The sequence below is a fragment of the Sceloporus occidentalis genome, unplaced genomic scaffold (genome assembly GCF_023333645.1).
Source record: "Sceloporus occidentalis isolate IW3139 unplaced genomic scaffold, rSceOcc1.0.p SCAF_15, whole genome shotgun sequence".
NCBI lineage: Eukaryota > Metazoa > Chordata > Lepidosauria > Squamata > Phrynosomatidae > Sceloporus > Sceloporus occidentalis.
Window position 1 is genome coordinate 3,007,799 of NW_028316995.1, and position 15,408 is coordinate 3,023,206.

The 15,408-nt window shown below is 36.9% G+C and overlaps 1 protein-coding gene across 1 annotated transcript; it reads right to left on the minus strand.

The window, feature by feature from the left end:
• LOC149303147 (prolyl endopeptidase-like) lies at positions 1-15,390 on the minus strand. Its single transcript, XM_089481351.1, has 14 exons — positions 15,271-15,390; positions 11,057-11,185; positions 10,125-10,191; positions 9,690-9,893; positions 9,038-9,161; positions 8,122-8,338; positions 7,404-7,589; positions 3,674-3,877; positions 2,637-2,812; positions 2,341-2,557; positions 1,769-1,918; positions 1,508-1,634; positions 1,208-1,293; positions 1-48 (listed from the first exon to the last, which is right to left on the minus strand). Exons 1-14 carry the CDS (start codon positions 15,388-15,390, stop codon positions 1-3), a joined length of 2,055 nt encoding a protein of 684 aa, XP_089337477.1.
• Between the last annotated feature and the right edge of the window lie 18 nt (positions 15,391-15,408).

The window sequence follows — 15,408 nt, forward strand, 5'->3', positions numbered from 1 at the left end:
TTAGGCAAGTTGAAGTTCTCTGTACAGAAAAGCAAGCTGCATCGCTACCTGGAACACAGGAACAGATATGTATTAAAGTGATTCCTCCTTTCTTCAAGTGAATTAAAATATACGCTGTTGGCTTTTACACTTTTTAAAATGGTTCCACTATATATAATGTAGCTATTACATTTAGGTTGGGTTTTTTTAAGCATATTTTGTTATTTTCTGTCTGGTACATGGTACTAGAACAGATTATAAATAGAGAAATTAACCAAATAAGAGGAGGAAAAGGTTATTATGTTATAATTTACATATATATCATATGGCCTGTATAAGGCAAAGTTTAATCAAGACATTTTTAGAATGTCACCTAACCAAAGTACAAGCTCAGATTCTATAGGTGAATTTTGCAATAATGAAATTAGTAAATTGAAACTGCAAATCTCTAAATTACCAATATTTTGATCATATTTTATATATATAAAAAAAAAATAATGGGACAAATTGATTGTAAACACCTAGACAAATATTTTACTCATCTACAAAAGCTAATGAAAAAACCTGCTAAATACCCAAATTTTAAATGTTTTTCTTTGCAAGTTATAGGGCGATAAGGGTGTAAAATGTCCCTTACATTCTATACTATTTTTTTCCTATTTTTGTACTTTGGGGCAAGAAAGAGATTTTTTTATGTATATTTCTACAAGGTGTTAGGGCACCTATTTAAAAAACAGAAATACAGGTTTTTCTTTAAACTGCATGGTTCCCCTTATGATGTAATGGTGATCTCACTGGAGTCTATATTTTTAATTTTTACATTTTTATTTTTTTATTATGCTGCCTTCCAATATGGCGCTTGTGATCATACAGCACCTTGTTTTTGGTGTTGCTGAATGCCTCAATCGTTGATTGCTTCCCAAGATCCCTTATTCCTATGATGTGCCAGGCACGCAATTGTCGTTAACTGCATGTTTTTCCGTGATGTGCCTGGCACGTCAGTTGTTGTTAAGGGGTTAATAGGTGTTTACATTGAGATATGCTTGCACAGCTGGTCATCCTCAACCATTTTCAGTTGTGTGTTATATACCCCTACCTTCTTAAAGACTTTAAGCTTATTCTGCAATGCTGTACAAACATGATGGAGCTATATTATGAAGCTGTTATTGACCCAAAAATGATACGTTCCACATTGCATTTGCTTTGGCATTATTAAGTATTTATGTACCTTTTGCAATGAATCTTGCCAGGAGAGTGAATCGCAATGGCTACCCCCCGCTTGAATATCTAACAATATAGATGGCATGGCAGATGCTGAAAAAAAGGGAACAATAAAGAAGAGAAACTAGATAAAGCAGAAATACTATACAGAAAATGTAAATCAAACACACAAAAAAATCACTGCATTGAATATATCTTGCTTCTTGTTTTACATTTTCTCCAAGCAATATTAGGTTAAAGGAATATTCTTATGATACAAATAATTCCAAATTCATTTAATAGCACTAACAATATGCAAAACAATTACCTGGACTAATTGCATTATGGCAATAATTGTCAGCTGCGTTCCTAAGCTTTTTACTGTATCTCAACAATCCCTTTAGCGGAACGCGTTGGTCATTTTCATACGCTGTAATTAGAACTGAAGGGTAATTCTGTAAGATGAATCACAATGAGTACATCAACAAAAAGCAACACAACTGAAGTATTAAAACCATTCTCAAATGAACGTAAAATGGCAAAAATGTGGCTGCATGGGTACTTTACATCTCAGTTTGCTTTTTCCCACCTGTGGCCTGATATTCTGGTAAGGACAGTACATTTTAATGCACTGATGGTGTTTGCTGTTAGAGACTGGATCCCCCCACTCCTCTTGTTCTTCCACCGTCAGAGGCAATGTTGTATCCATCATGGTGTTCAATACATCCAGGAAAGGAGCCTGGGAAGGGAAGTGTTCCTGGTTAAGCCCTGCCATACATAGATATATCAGCCAGAGCTTTGTGAACCGAGGCTGAATCAGACCAAGGCCTAGCGATTATGCGGGCTCTAATATGCTCTCAAATGGAACCCATACAGTATATGGGGGGAAAGTAGGCCTGTGTACATGAAAGTAAACCGAATGGAAGTTGGTTAACAGTATAGGGGGGTAGCTACCTTGGCTTTAATGTACAATAAATACAGTTGAAATGCCTTTTTTCTATTTTATTCACACACAGGGCAATAATGCAATATCTGGGTCTGGTGGCTGGTTACACTGCAAATTAACACGCCTACTCCGCCAGTCGCATGTGTGCTGGTTGAACGATGTCCATTCACTTTTCACCACTGCATTAATGTGAGCTATTACATGAACTAGGTTACCTCTAAGACCACTGTTTTAAAGAGTCCTGGAGCCGAGTTATGCAATGCCCCAGCTAGGACTCCTCCGGCACTTGATGCTTCCAGTGCTGTCCTGTTGGACTGGGAGAATCCCTGTTCATGCAGATGCACAACACAAGCGCGGAGATCGTCAAGGCCATTCTGCTTTTTATCCAAAATCCCTTCTTTATGCCAGTTATGGCCTTTCTCACCACCACCTCTGCAACACAAACATGTGCTTAAACATACATGTGATGAGTGTATTTATTTATGTGCACACATTTCGATGGGGTTTTTACCTAACGTGGCAATAGGCCAATATCCAGCCATCGTCAACGAGCAGTCGTTTCTCAGCTTTGAAACTCATGTCTAAATCCATGCCATAAGCTCCGTAGACGTGAATCAAAAGAGGCCTTTGTTTGAGGTCGCCACTAGATCCTTTATAAAGGACTGTGACTGGCACCCTCGTGCCATCCTGTGAGATAAAAACAAATAAGGTAACGTTAATTCTGTACTAAAATATTTATCATTTTACTAAATTATATCTAAACTACCCACAATAAGGTTAAAGAATAATGAAAAGTAAGGTACCACAGACGTACCAGTACAGAAGGGGAAAGGGGCCCTGGTGTTGCAAGCATGCAGTCTATATTTTAAAGCTATATAGCAGGGCTTAATACATCCTAAATCCTTTATGTCCCTGATTTTAAGGAGAAGACGGGGTTCAGAAGGGTCATCTAAAGTTGCTTTACGCAACGGGAGTAGCGCGGTTGTATTGAAGAGTGGCTGAGGGTAAGTGAGTTACATGTGTTGTATTTATCAGCTTTATTTAATTAACATTGAATTGATTTTTCTACAATTATTTCATGTATTTATATTTTAAATATTTAGATTTTTAATATTTATATTATTACGTATTTACTTGATTTATTTAATGCATTAATTTTTTCACTATTGTTTAATAAACGGATAATAATTTATACTTCTCAATATTTAGCGTATTCATCAATAGTTTACTAAAAAAAAATTCTATTGCGTTTAGCAATTATATTTAGAATGTAACATATTTCATTATTATTAACGGCAAGACGGTGTCTCCAATCATTATGTAACTTCTTTAACATTGTTGTAGAGGTCTCCAACGGACTTGCACTAAAGAAGCCTTTGGGCCGAGGGGCCTTTGGAAAGACGTACTCTGTATCTCGGCAGAGCTGGGCTAATCAATACAGAAAATAACCATTTAAGAAATGTTTATTTTAAATTCACATTGAAGCACAATTACAGCAAGCTGCAATAACAGACCAAAAAAGTCAAATTATAGCTAGTGTGAGCAAACCTTGCTTTGGGCTTCTATTCTTTCGGTGCCATAACCTTCGACATTTACGTCTTTATAACTAGCTTCCACCGCCAGTCTGTTTTCAGACAATGAATAGTTAAATAGGACAGCTTGCTGTATTGGTGATGAAAGATAAAAACTGAGGTTTTCAGCCTCATACTGGGGGTGAGGACCTGGTTCAAACGCACAGGCCCAAGCGGGTAACTGGTAGGGAAACAAAAAAAGAAAAAAAAACATTAACATTTTTGCAGCTAGTCAATTGTCCAATGATTATTCTGTTTTTCACCTCAAAATCTCTGCATATGTATGACAGATTTAATCTGAAAAGCTGTTTCACCCCAATTCATATGATAATTATATATACGGATATGAGAGCAAAAGAAAGCATTATAAACTCGGAACAAAACACTTGCTGACGGTGGTAAAGCTTTCAATGGTTCGCTGCACTCTACTTGTTAATAACCTTTTTTTAAACACTATAATGAAATTCAATCACAATTTCAATTAAAAAGTGAAATATGAAACAGGTCATGATTTTCTTGTCAAATTAAATTTGGTCTATAAAGTGATATTTAAAGTCAAATTTTTATCATCATCAAAGGGAAAACGCATTCGCCCTTCTCCCTGCTAAATGTGAACAGGTAGCGGCTTTGGGCCGAGATGCCAGATTGTTGCTGTAGGAAATATAGACGGAATGAGAAATAAATGTATTGGAACGGTCTGTATGCTACAGAAGGTGTAAGTTTATTGCGGGAACATCAAGTAGCTTCCCTCGGTAGTTTCACTTCCCTGGTTAATCTAGGTGCCGGTCCTTTTGATATACAAAATGGCAGTTTTCCCCAGAGAATGGATAGCCATATATTCACGCCTAACTGATGAGAAAGAAGGAAGATAGGGATCTTTTCACCTTAGGTCTATATCCTGGAACCAGAATAAAAAATTAAGGTGTGGGTGAATTGCTTCCTGTCATACTTGAGTATGCGGGAAAACTACACAGAGCAGAAGAAGAAGTGCAGACTCTTTATGTATAAAAACCTCACCCAAAATGAACGTTAAGGGGTTCTTTTCTAGGAGAGTCCCTAAGAAAAATCTCCTGGTAAGGAAAAGGCCTACTACAGCGTACAGACCTGACCTTGGGTGCTAACTATATTTGCTGCTGGTTTCAGACGAAGTTGTGAAGTAATAGAGTATTATCCAGTTTATGCTTTTGTAGTGTTTATTTTGCTGAACATTGTTAGTTTAAGGTGTATGTCGGTGATTTATTCCATTTTTGTTGTGATACTATAATAATGTTATTGTATATTTTAGTAACAGATTGTTTTGTGGCCTTATTTGTTACAATATAGTTATATAGATATACACCTGTGTCTGTGTCTTGTCACACAATTTCTTACACTGCCACAAATTCTTTTTTAGCTTATTTATGATCTGCAATGAGCTTCTGTTATTGGATGACTTTACCGATTAACAGTGAGGCCGGATTTTTGTAGGTTACGGAAGGTTGCTCCTGCCGGTACCCCAAGAGGAGCCAGAGGAGATGAAGCTGCAGCCAGTACCAGTCTCAGGGGGCCACTACCATGGCTGCTTTAAAACATGACTTATGTCCTGTAGTTATCCATCCGGGCAAACATCCAGCACAGAAGGTTTGCTCTACACCGCCATACACGAGAACAAATTCTTCCGACAGCCAATCATAAAGCAGACATGCACCCACATCCATATTCAAAGATCTGGGGGTCCCAAAAAACTAGATCTTTGCCAGGTCCGATGGAGACATGATGTATGTCTCTAAGTCAGCGTTGAAAAAGATGCCAATGTTACCACTGAAAACCAGTTCCTTATGTATGTGCCGCTTGTATGCAGTTTAGCTGAAGAATACAAATGTTTAATAATCACCGATGCCCATCTTGCAAGAAACATAACATAAATCATGCTTAGAACACAGCTCTGTGCACGAAGACACTATTGAGTCCAAAGTTTATTCCACTATGTATTTCAGCGTGAGCATAGGTCTCAGTTGTTGAAAAGAGGGCTACTATTATTCTGCGATTGGTTCAAAGTGCTGCGGAGATTGTTGTGTAAAGTAGTTATGAAAAATACCCCAATGAAAATCCATTTGGAATGAATAATATGTTATATTCAGTAAGTAATTCTATTCACTTCCTTCGTTCCTCGCTCTCTCCCTTACATTATGTGCCCTCGGCCAGCTTGTTCTTGTAATGTAACCAGTTTGATTTCAGCTACTGATCCTGTGCTATGGGGTCGCTCCATAGTATTTAGTCACTTGAAATTGGTGCCTTGTAAACCGAGTGCTACGGAAAACTACAGGGCAAAACAATAAGCCTTTTCTTGGCACATGTACACTTGGTGGTTAGCGGCTATTATGGGTGAGATTCTCGGTGAAAGAAGAAAAGGCAGAAAATCAGTATTCATTCTCTGTTAGCAGCTAAAAAGGCCATACGTTTCATTCTTCCTCCGCTGCTAAACATAACAATTCAAGGCGACGCAATGAAAAATTAGAGACTGCACGGCTGCAAACAGTCACGCTTTGATTACATTCTAATTTCTTTCATTTCAGGCATCGCTGATTTGTAGGCTGCAGACAGGTGAGGAGAAGCAGCGTCAGAGAGGGAAAGAAAAGATTTGATGCTCGAGTTGCGGATAGAGGCCATGTGAGCTCCAGGTAAAAAGTGAAGTTCTGATGTACTGTATGCAACCAGGCGGAAAAAATGGATCCACAAGGGATACAAATCTGTATTAGGGAGCTCTGAATTGACAGATGAATATGCAACAACAGAGAAACTTAGCAGCATACATTACTGACAGCGTCAAGGCCAGAGACACTAATGAGGAACGAGTTAAACCGGCCATACACTCCCAATATCAATCCTTTTTCCCAAAGCAGCCGCAACACCACCAGTTCCTTAGTAAATTAAGCATTAACAGCCTAAATGAGAAATAGGTAATGAAGTAGTCCTGGGATGCAGACCTAGGAGGTCTCCGGGTTATGCACTGCTGCCCATTGTCACTTTTGTCTTCATCCGGGCAGAGGAAGCAGCGTTTAGCCATTTCTGTTCTCTACCCGCTTAACATAGTGCTTAATTCTGTCCCTCATGGAGTCACATCCCCAGAAAAGGGAGAGCTCCAGGTAGCCTGCTCTGAGACGTTCTCAGGTATGACCGTTGGTCATGTAAGTCCGGCACAGGTAAATCAAACAGCTTTACATAAGTATTACCCCGTAGCTACGTCAGACTATTTGTAGAGAGGGGTAAATGTCTGACACCTCTGGTTTAAGGCATAAGAATTTCTATTTAAACAAATGGTACATGAATCTAATCAGCCTAAATGCACTCTGTCTGCTTTGTTCAATTACATATTTTATCTATAAAACAGACATCTGAATTCCCTGAAATTGGAAATTATAATTTAACTTATATTCTCCAAGAGCAATCCTTACTACTCATTATAACTGTGGGGAAAGCAGCCATTTTTACACATCACGAGAAGCTGCTCTGAACCGTTGTCAGTATTAATACACTGTATACATTCACAGGGCTTTGTGCCCTAATCAGCGGTATGAAAAATGATGATATATATGGACTCTATTGAGTAGAAAGTACAATAAGTTATTTAAACAGGAAGGTGCTGTGGGACATGATGCATTTAAATATACATTTAGTATGGTGGTAGCCAGGAAAACATTTGTAGATGTTCGCATCTTGGACCTTACCTCAACAGAATGAACAACCTTTTCACTGGTGAGGGAAATCACGTCCAAGCGGAGGTGACCGTGATCCTTTAGCACCATCATACAGTGATCCTTTAGCATCTCCATGTCCACGAGCTTCACTTTTGATTTCACTTCATAAACCGGTTTCCACTGTCCCATATCACAAAAAAGTGGTGCCTTCATTAACTGTTTCAAAAGAACATGAATTATATGCATAATGAGAAAATACCAGATTAACTCAAATAAAGGCATAATGTGTGTCACATTTGGTCTATATAAAGGGTCGGTAATATTTCCTCCTCTATTTCTTACTACAGTTTTCACTACAATTGCACCTAATTTCAAGCTAATTAAAGTGTGTGAGATCCTTGCGCTACGTATTATGCGCCCACATTATTTATCATTGGTAGCAATTCAGAAAAGTCCTCCCACCACGTCCAATTCACTCCAAAAAATAAATTATTGTTTCATAAATACAGAAAGCAAAGACCAGGTCAGTGAAGAACTTTGTGTGTGTCTGGCAGCAGGATAGCAAATCCCATGCTAAAAGCAGAATCCATGAATTACGATATTATATATAATAATGTATTATAACAATCAGAATTTAAACTATAAACACACACTTTGAAAAAATAAATGGTTTTAAATACATTTAAAACAAAACTTAATTAACATGGAGGTTCATAAATCAGACCACATGTAATGCAGTGTTAGTTACCTTATACTCTGCTGATTCTCCATGGGTGGTGAGGAGATAGAGAGACCCCCGTCTATGCTCTACATGGTAAATCATTCCTGGAACTCTTTTCTGCACCAGAACGGGATCTTCCAAAGGATGGCTGCAACGAACCAGCCAGACCTCCGAAGTGCTTTTACTGTTACTATTAATTGTCAGAAAGCGCTTGTCCCTTGTGCAGTATAAATCCACAAAATACCTGTCAACAGAAACGTACGGTTTGAGGAACATTTTTTTTTGAGGATGGGGGGGTTGTTCTAACATCACCATTTTGGAAGCAAGTTTTGCAGTTACTGCTTATTTCATATAGTGGGCGATCACGGTATTTGTCAACTTTGTATTCTTACTATTAATTTAACTAATCCTTAAAATAAACAATCCTTAAATAATACGTGAATAATGAATAATAGCATACCAAGGAACATATTATTCATATTATTTCATGTCTTTTCTTTGACTGTAGATCATCTGTTGTATACTAAGGCGGGACCTTGGAATTATGGAAATATTATTATTATTTCAATAAAAATGAAAAGCAAAGCATTAGACTTATCCATTCTTCCGACCGCAGTGCTGGACAAAGCACATCCAAAAACCCATTTAGGGTTAAACCTACAATGAAATAGTGTTTTGCAGCAAGGAAGATGTATACATTGTGTGAATTTATTTGAAACTACCTAGCCTATCTGCATTTCTGCTAATTACGCTACACAGAGCAAATACAGTAAAGAGAGACGGCCACAACCCAACCTTCCTATACAGATCATGAAATCTCAATGTTTCTCACTAATGTGTAGGTTTCCCTTCACACAGTCGCTCACTGTTTCACTACATACAATTTGTGCTGCACTTTTTCTTCCAGGAGAAATGGCTATAATAAATAAATAATTTCACTCACCGGGGATCCTGTTCACTATAAACCAACTTAGAAGTGTATTTATCTCCATATTCAGTCAGAAAAACATGGTGGCAACAAAGGTTCTCCTGCTGCGTGTAAAACAAGATGCTATCTGTCACCCACTCTGCAGACAAAATAAATGGGAAGTTTACATGCAAACAAAACTATATTCAAGTAATAGCAGTGGCAGGGAGCGTGCAAAAGGAAAACGCTCCCAAATAATGATTCATTCTGGAAAATATGTTTTTTGATGCCTGTCTTTCTGATGTGTACAGCTGCAGTCTAAAGGCTTTCATATCATACGGTCTAATAACTGGTGTCCTCCGCACCTTCTGCCTCTGTCTAAAGTTCTCATCTAAGTAAAAGTATTTTAAAATTTAAGCCTGCCTATTTCTTTATGCCATATATCCATCACATGCATGTTTACTTTCCCTCGCTGTATTAACTTTTACCAATTCTGCTAACAGGCTGTTCCACTTATATTAATGCTCCTTACTTCTAAGCCTCTGACCCTATAGTTTTGGGCTATGACTTCTTCTAATGCCTCTCCTTCTCTGAAATATACTCCTCTGGAGTCACACTCCATCTCTCCTCCAGCCTTTCAAGGGCTGACTTGCTAGCTTTAAATTGTCAGCGTATCTTTAGAACTTACCAAAACTGTGCATATTTTGTATACAATGTGCTACTTCTGGCACGCCACCTAGTTTTACAATAATGCAGGTCGATTCTTCTCTTTCAGAACTCTTGAACTTAACAGCCAAGAAGTTCTGTTTGGATGAAATTCTTATGCGTTGAACTATGTGATCTGAGAGCCCAATATCGTCTGAACGCAGCAAAACCTCAAGGCTTTCTTCACCTAGAATATACATAAAAAATTAAATATATCAGAAAGTGGAGTGTGCGCAAGATAGAGCTTTGTGCCTTAATTACCTCTCAGCTACAGTCCGTGTATCAGATATGTATTAACTGTTAAAGTTCTTGGACTGAGGCATCGCTGTGGTGTTTGGCTGGACCAGTATCTAAAGCAGAATGTTGGAATCCAGCCATGGGACAGATTAAAGACCGGTTAAACATAAATAAAAATTACCAATTTTTGGTTGAAAACGACAAATGCAGCCATTGTCTTCAAAGTACATGTAATCCCCTTGTCTTACCTGTCAAATAGAACAGAAATATTTCTTAAACACAAATGTTAGATTCCTGCAAAACAGCTTTTAATGACACATATCTTATGTCATATACATGGAGGAAAACTTTTTTCAGCTGAATCTATATACAACGTCAGAACAAAGAAACCTCAGATAAAAAATTTAATATTGAAAGAAAAAATCAATATTAAAACTGATTAAAAAAATCTACACATCAATTATTACATTTGGAACTATTGCACCAGTAAGCATGGCACGGTTTACAATAAGGCGCTATTATACTTTTATTCCACCCTCTAATATGCAAAGCAAATAGCAGATCTCTGATTTTATCGTTTCATCTAAAGGTTCAATGACATTAAAACAACACAGAAAGCTGCAAGAAGCCGTTTCAGTTTCTAATGGGGACAGCCTATCCGGGAATGTCTTTGTGTCACGTGACTATTAAGTATTCCGGGCAAAACCGCTAATTAAGGCAAAATTTAACATAATTAAATGTTTGGCAAAGTCTTGGGCATACAGCAGCACTAGGAGTGACTAGCCATAATCTCCTTAAAAAACTTGCATCAATCAGCTACCTCCTACTCCTTCCGTTGGGTGAGATGTATTCCAACCGCAGAAGAGTATGGTGGAGGTACCAAGGCTAAGTAGGCTGGTTCAGGGAATGTATTATGATCTGGAAGATGAAGCAGCCACATTTTCTACATCTACTCATCTTTAATAATGACAGCCGGAATGTTTTTGGTGTCTGTAGACACTATCACTCCGTATGCATAGTTGCATGCAAACCTTTCACTGAAATAAGACCGAATTCATCTCCATTTTCTAGCACCTCAATGTAAAAATGATTAAAGCTAATTTGTCACTTTACCATCTCGGTTTCCATTCTGCTAGGATAATTGGTATGCATCACATTTAATCGCTTCTCCAACATGTCTGCTAAGTCACGGTACTTCACAGAGACCGTCTGCCAGTGCTTCCGTTCCCAGTCTAGAAGAACCTTCAAAACAAAATCCAGTGTTCTGTAACTTAGATTTTCACCCCTAGACTTACATTTCCGCATAAGAGACACGGTATATAATTAAATATATATTTAAAATGTTTGAATTCTGAAATTCTAGTATTTATAAAGAGTCATTCTAATGCTATGTTTTAAAAGTGAAAATAAGAGAGCGGTAAGTAAGTTTCGAAAACTTTGCACCAGGTAAAAACTTTTATATAACTCATTATTATTATTATTTATTGCTTTATATAGCACCATCAAATTCCGTAGCGCTGTACAATGGCTAGACAGGACATAAGTAGTATGTAACATAACAAATTGACACTTGAGGCACATAAATATATATAAATATGAATAATACATGCGTACACTAAAATAGACTTAATGACACATATTTAACCTATAGTGCTGGGAACAGGGAGAAAGAGAGAGAAGAGCAGAGAAGAAAGACAGAAAAGAGAGAAAGCAAAGAGAGTAAAAGGTAGAGAGAGAATAAAACATGCCTAGGCTCTATTTATTTACTTGTGACAGGATATATCACATTTTTTATTTGTAACTTATATATAATATATATATTTGCCACAGGTAATTTTATCACAAGAAAATAAATCCAATCAATACATCCAAGAACCCCCCAAAACTTTAAATTCCTAATAAAAAGGAAATTATTTCACAGTGGCAACGGGACAGTTGACAGGTACACAAACACTCGCATTTATAATAAATCAGGAAATGCAAAAATATCCAAAATTCAAATGGTTTTCTCAAATGTAACCGTAATGTATATTTAGTGCTTTATATAGATTGGGACCCACATACAGTGCATCGTTGCACAAAATCCGAGAGCCATTTAAATCTCCCATCGCTTCCAACCGCTAGAACAACAGGTGTTTCCCCCAACACGTCGCTCTCTTGAATCTCACACAGTAACACTCAACGTTCACATAACAGAATCCCACAAGACTTGATTTATACATTAAAGAAACGAAGACTAATTGCACAGAACGCTAAGCCACCTTGCTATGCCATGTAAGACTTTTTGGCAACCGAAAGGTGGCTACCAGTTTTCAATCAAGAATATTGTTTTGCACACCGGTGCGCTATCCTCAAAAAGGCAAAGCAAAATAATCCAAGGGCATGTTGTTCAAACAGTTTCTGACTGATTGTGGCAGGAGGAAAATACCATAAACGCGATAGGACTAAATAATTATGCTTTTTCTCGTAACTATTTTTATTTTTGGAGTTTTGAAACTCGCCTCTTACGGTTCATAGCTCGAGAAGTCTGTCCGTTGTTTGTAAATGTGAATTTAGCATTTTTGATCATTCATTAAGACAATGAAACAATGCCCGATGCATTTAACACTATCACGCGCACTTGAGTGAAAGAAACATTGCCCTTTCAACAGATGTCACCTATTGCTGACACTTGGCTTTCTCACTCATACTTCCAAATGTCTCTCTTCATAAGAGATTCTTTGAACCCCAATCCCTTTGTTCCTTTTTCCTCCCCTGATGCCCCTCTTTTCTAGGAGCTCAGAATGATCGGTGGGTTTGAGTGTATCAGTGTTCTACAGCCCTAAAAAGCATAACTGAGAGTGTAGAAACACATAACCTGCTGCCATCTAAGAACCACTTCCTCAAACTTTATTTGGTTCTTGGTCATATTTTATGATTTAGATGTCCATCCAACTTATGTCAAGAAATCCCTTAAACTATTAAACTCTAGCGTTGCTGCAGCAGGGTCATTCAGCTACGTTTTCTGTGAACAAATACAAAAAAGCCCCCAAAAAACAGAAAAAGCCACTTTAAAGTGACCTGGCCATTTGTAGAAGAGACCTGTTAAGTCTTCTCCATGTTGGTCCGATAAAAGATATTACGTCCAAAAAAGACTCGCTTACTATGTTTGCTTATGGCAGGACATTGAATTGCAGCCCTCTTAAGTCATCCATACTAGTGTTTTAGAATTAATAAAAATAATAAAAACCTTGTGAATCCATGTGCAATGTATTGTATTGTGGAATTAAAAAAATAGGTAATTCCCTTTTATCAGTCATACTAAAACCTTTGTTGAGCCACAACTTATTCATTCAGCTCTCTGTCAGGAACAATAAAAATGGAGACACTGTTTTCTCTTAATGCTCTCATTCATTTTCTTATTTTTTCCACTAACCTGTATTAAATTGTTTGTAATAAATGCAGAAGGCTTGACATATTAAAATTATTATCGGCTTCTTGTAGCCATATGGAGTGTCTGCAGCTCTTGAATATTGGGGTTTCCACGCCTTAGTTTCTGGCCCCAGACATGTAAACATTACGGAGTTTCAGTTATTTACACCTTATCAACTGTATTAAAATATTTATAGAGATAATACACAAAAGAGATTTTCACAGTCTTAGTTTCTTCTTACCTGTTTACCCTGCTAAGGGAATCAAATCTTAAGGTACAAACAAAACGTACGTACTCATGAGAGATATCCACCACTCAATGCTACTAAAATGCACACTGGACATAATACTTAACTTTACAACAATACTGTGGTAGAGGAAATTCTACCACAGTAGAATGACTTTATTTAACATTCCAAAAAAATTAAAAAAAAAATTAATTCGAATACTGTGGGGTTTTTTTTTTTTAATACAAAAACGTGACTTTGTTTAACATTAAAAAATGTAAAAAAAAAAATACAAAAATATAAAATTCAAATACTGTGGTATTTTTCTACAAAAAACATGGCTAACATTCAAAAAAATATATACAAAAAAAAATAAAATTCAAATACTGTGGTATTTTTCTACAAAAAATGATTATTTAACATTAAAAGAAAAATAAAATAAAAATACGAAAAAAAAATTCAGATACTGTGGTATTTTTCTACAAAACATGACTTTATTTAACATTCAGCCTGAAATAAGTATTGTAGATTAAAGCAGCAGAATATAAAATAATTATAATAGATCTACATTTTCAGTGGCTTAGTTTCCATAAACAAAGTTCTACATATTAATAAATAATTTAGACAGTGAACTAACTAACCCTGGAGTGTAAAAAGAGGGGGATTCAGGTCCCGAATATTCTTAGTACCACAGTAGCCATGCAAACAAGACGGTAATAACTAAGTCCACTTTACACACAATATGGATAAATATGTAAATGCATAATGTTTTGCACGTTTTTAAGTGCTATTTTTGCAGCACAGACCCGAGAAGCTTCCTGCTTTGTTTTGTGTGCATGGTTTTGTTTTTCCCGTCACTTTTTCTGCCCTCCTTTGCAACCAGGCACATAGTTCGCTGCCGATGCCACTCTTTGTTGGCTTCAAGGTTATAAAGCAAAAAAAGTGCAGTAAAATGATGATGTTAATGGCTGACAGACAGTATTTAATGCAAGCTTTGAGGACACTGAGGTTCTGTTTCAGGCATAGTTAACTACGTGGTAACTACGCCTGAAGAAGAGACCTCAGTGTCCTAAAATCTTGTGTTAAATAATATTCTCTCAGCAAGCCATTTTTACTCTAAGTTTGCAATTATTGTCAAGTACCTTCACCTTGACTCCTGTCCATTTTACTGGTTTCCAAGGTACCATCCTTTCTCTCTTTGCTTCAGTCTTAATATATTTCTGCCAAATGTATGGACAAAGTAAAGTAAAAGAGGGCATTATAGACATTTTTTTTATTATTTTAAGTATTATACAGTCACTTTAACTTTTTTTGTAAATACTTTGTTTGTAAAAGAAACGTGCCACAAATCACATCACACAATGTGTTGCATCCGGCACAGAAAATAGTTTTGGTATTTGGGGCCAAAAAAGACATTAACCAGCATATTATGACTTATTTATTAATAAATGCAGTTTATACAAATTATGACGCAAGCATATCAAGTTACAGGGTGCTGCGCATGCAGCATTTTTGTGGAGCACCCTAAATATATATATATATATATAACAAAAATATACGTTTTCTAAAGAACCAACATATTTAGAGGAAATGCGGAAACTGTAAAAGAGAAGTATCTGCTAAAACCAGGACTGAGAAGGCTTTAGTGGACTGGAATGGTAATTAATGTAGAACTGTCTAAATTCATACCTGCCAGGAAGAGAATCCCCGGAGTAAGCCGTGCCTTGAATATTTAGAGTACTTGTGCTTTATGTCAGATCTCCGGCGGCATGTGAATAATACTTGGCTCATAATTTTTGAGTGGGTCATGTTTCTAACATTAAAAAA

Excerpts from the sequence above, each read along its gene's own strand:
- LOC149303147 (XM_089481351.1), bottom strand. The coding sequence starts at position 15,390 with ATGACCCACTCAAAAATTATGAGCCAAGTATTATTCACATGCCGCCGG. Across the intron at positions 8,339-9,037 it reads TATAGTGAACAGGATCCCCG|GTATTTTGTGGATTTATACT; the intron begins GTGAGTGAAATT and ends TTCTGTTGACAG. Across the intron at positions 2,813-3,673 it reads GAATAGAAGCCCAAAGCAAG|GATGGCACGAGGGTGCCAGT; the intron begins GTTTGCTCACAC and ends TTTATCTCACAG.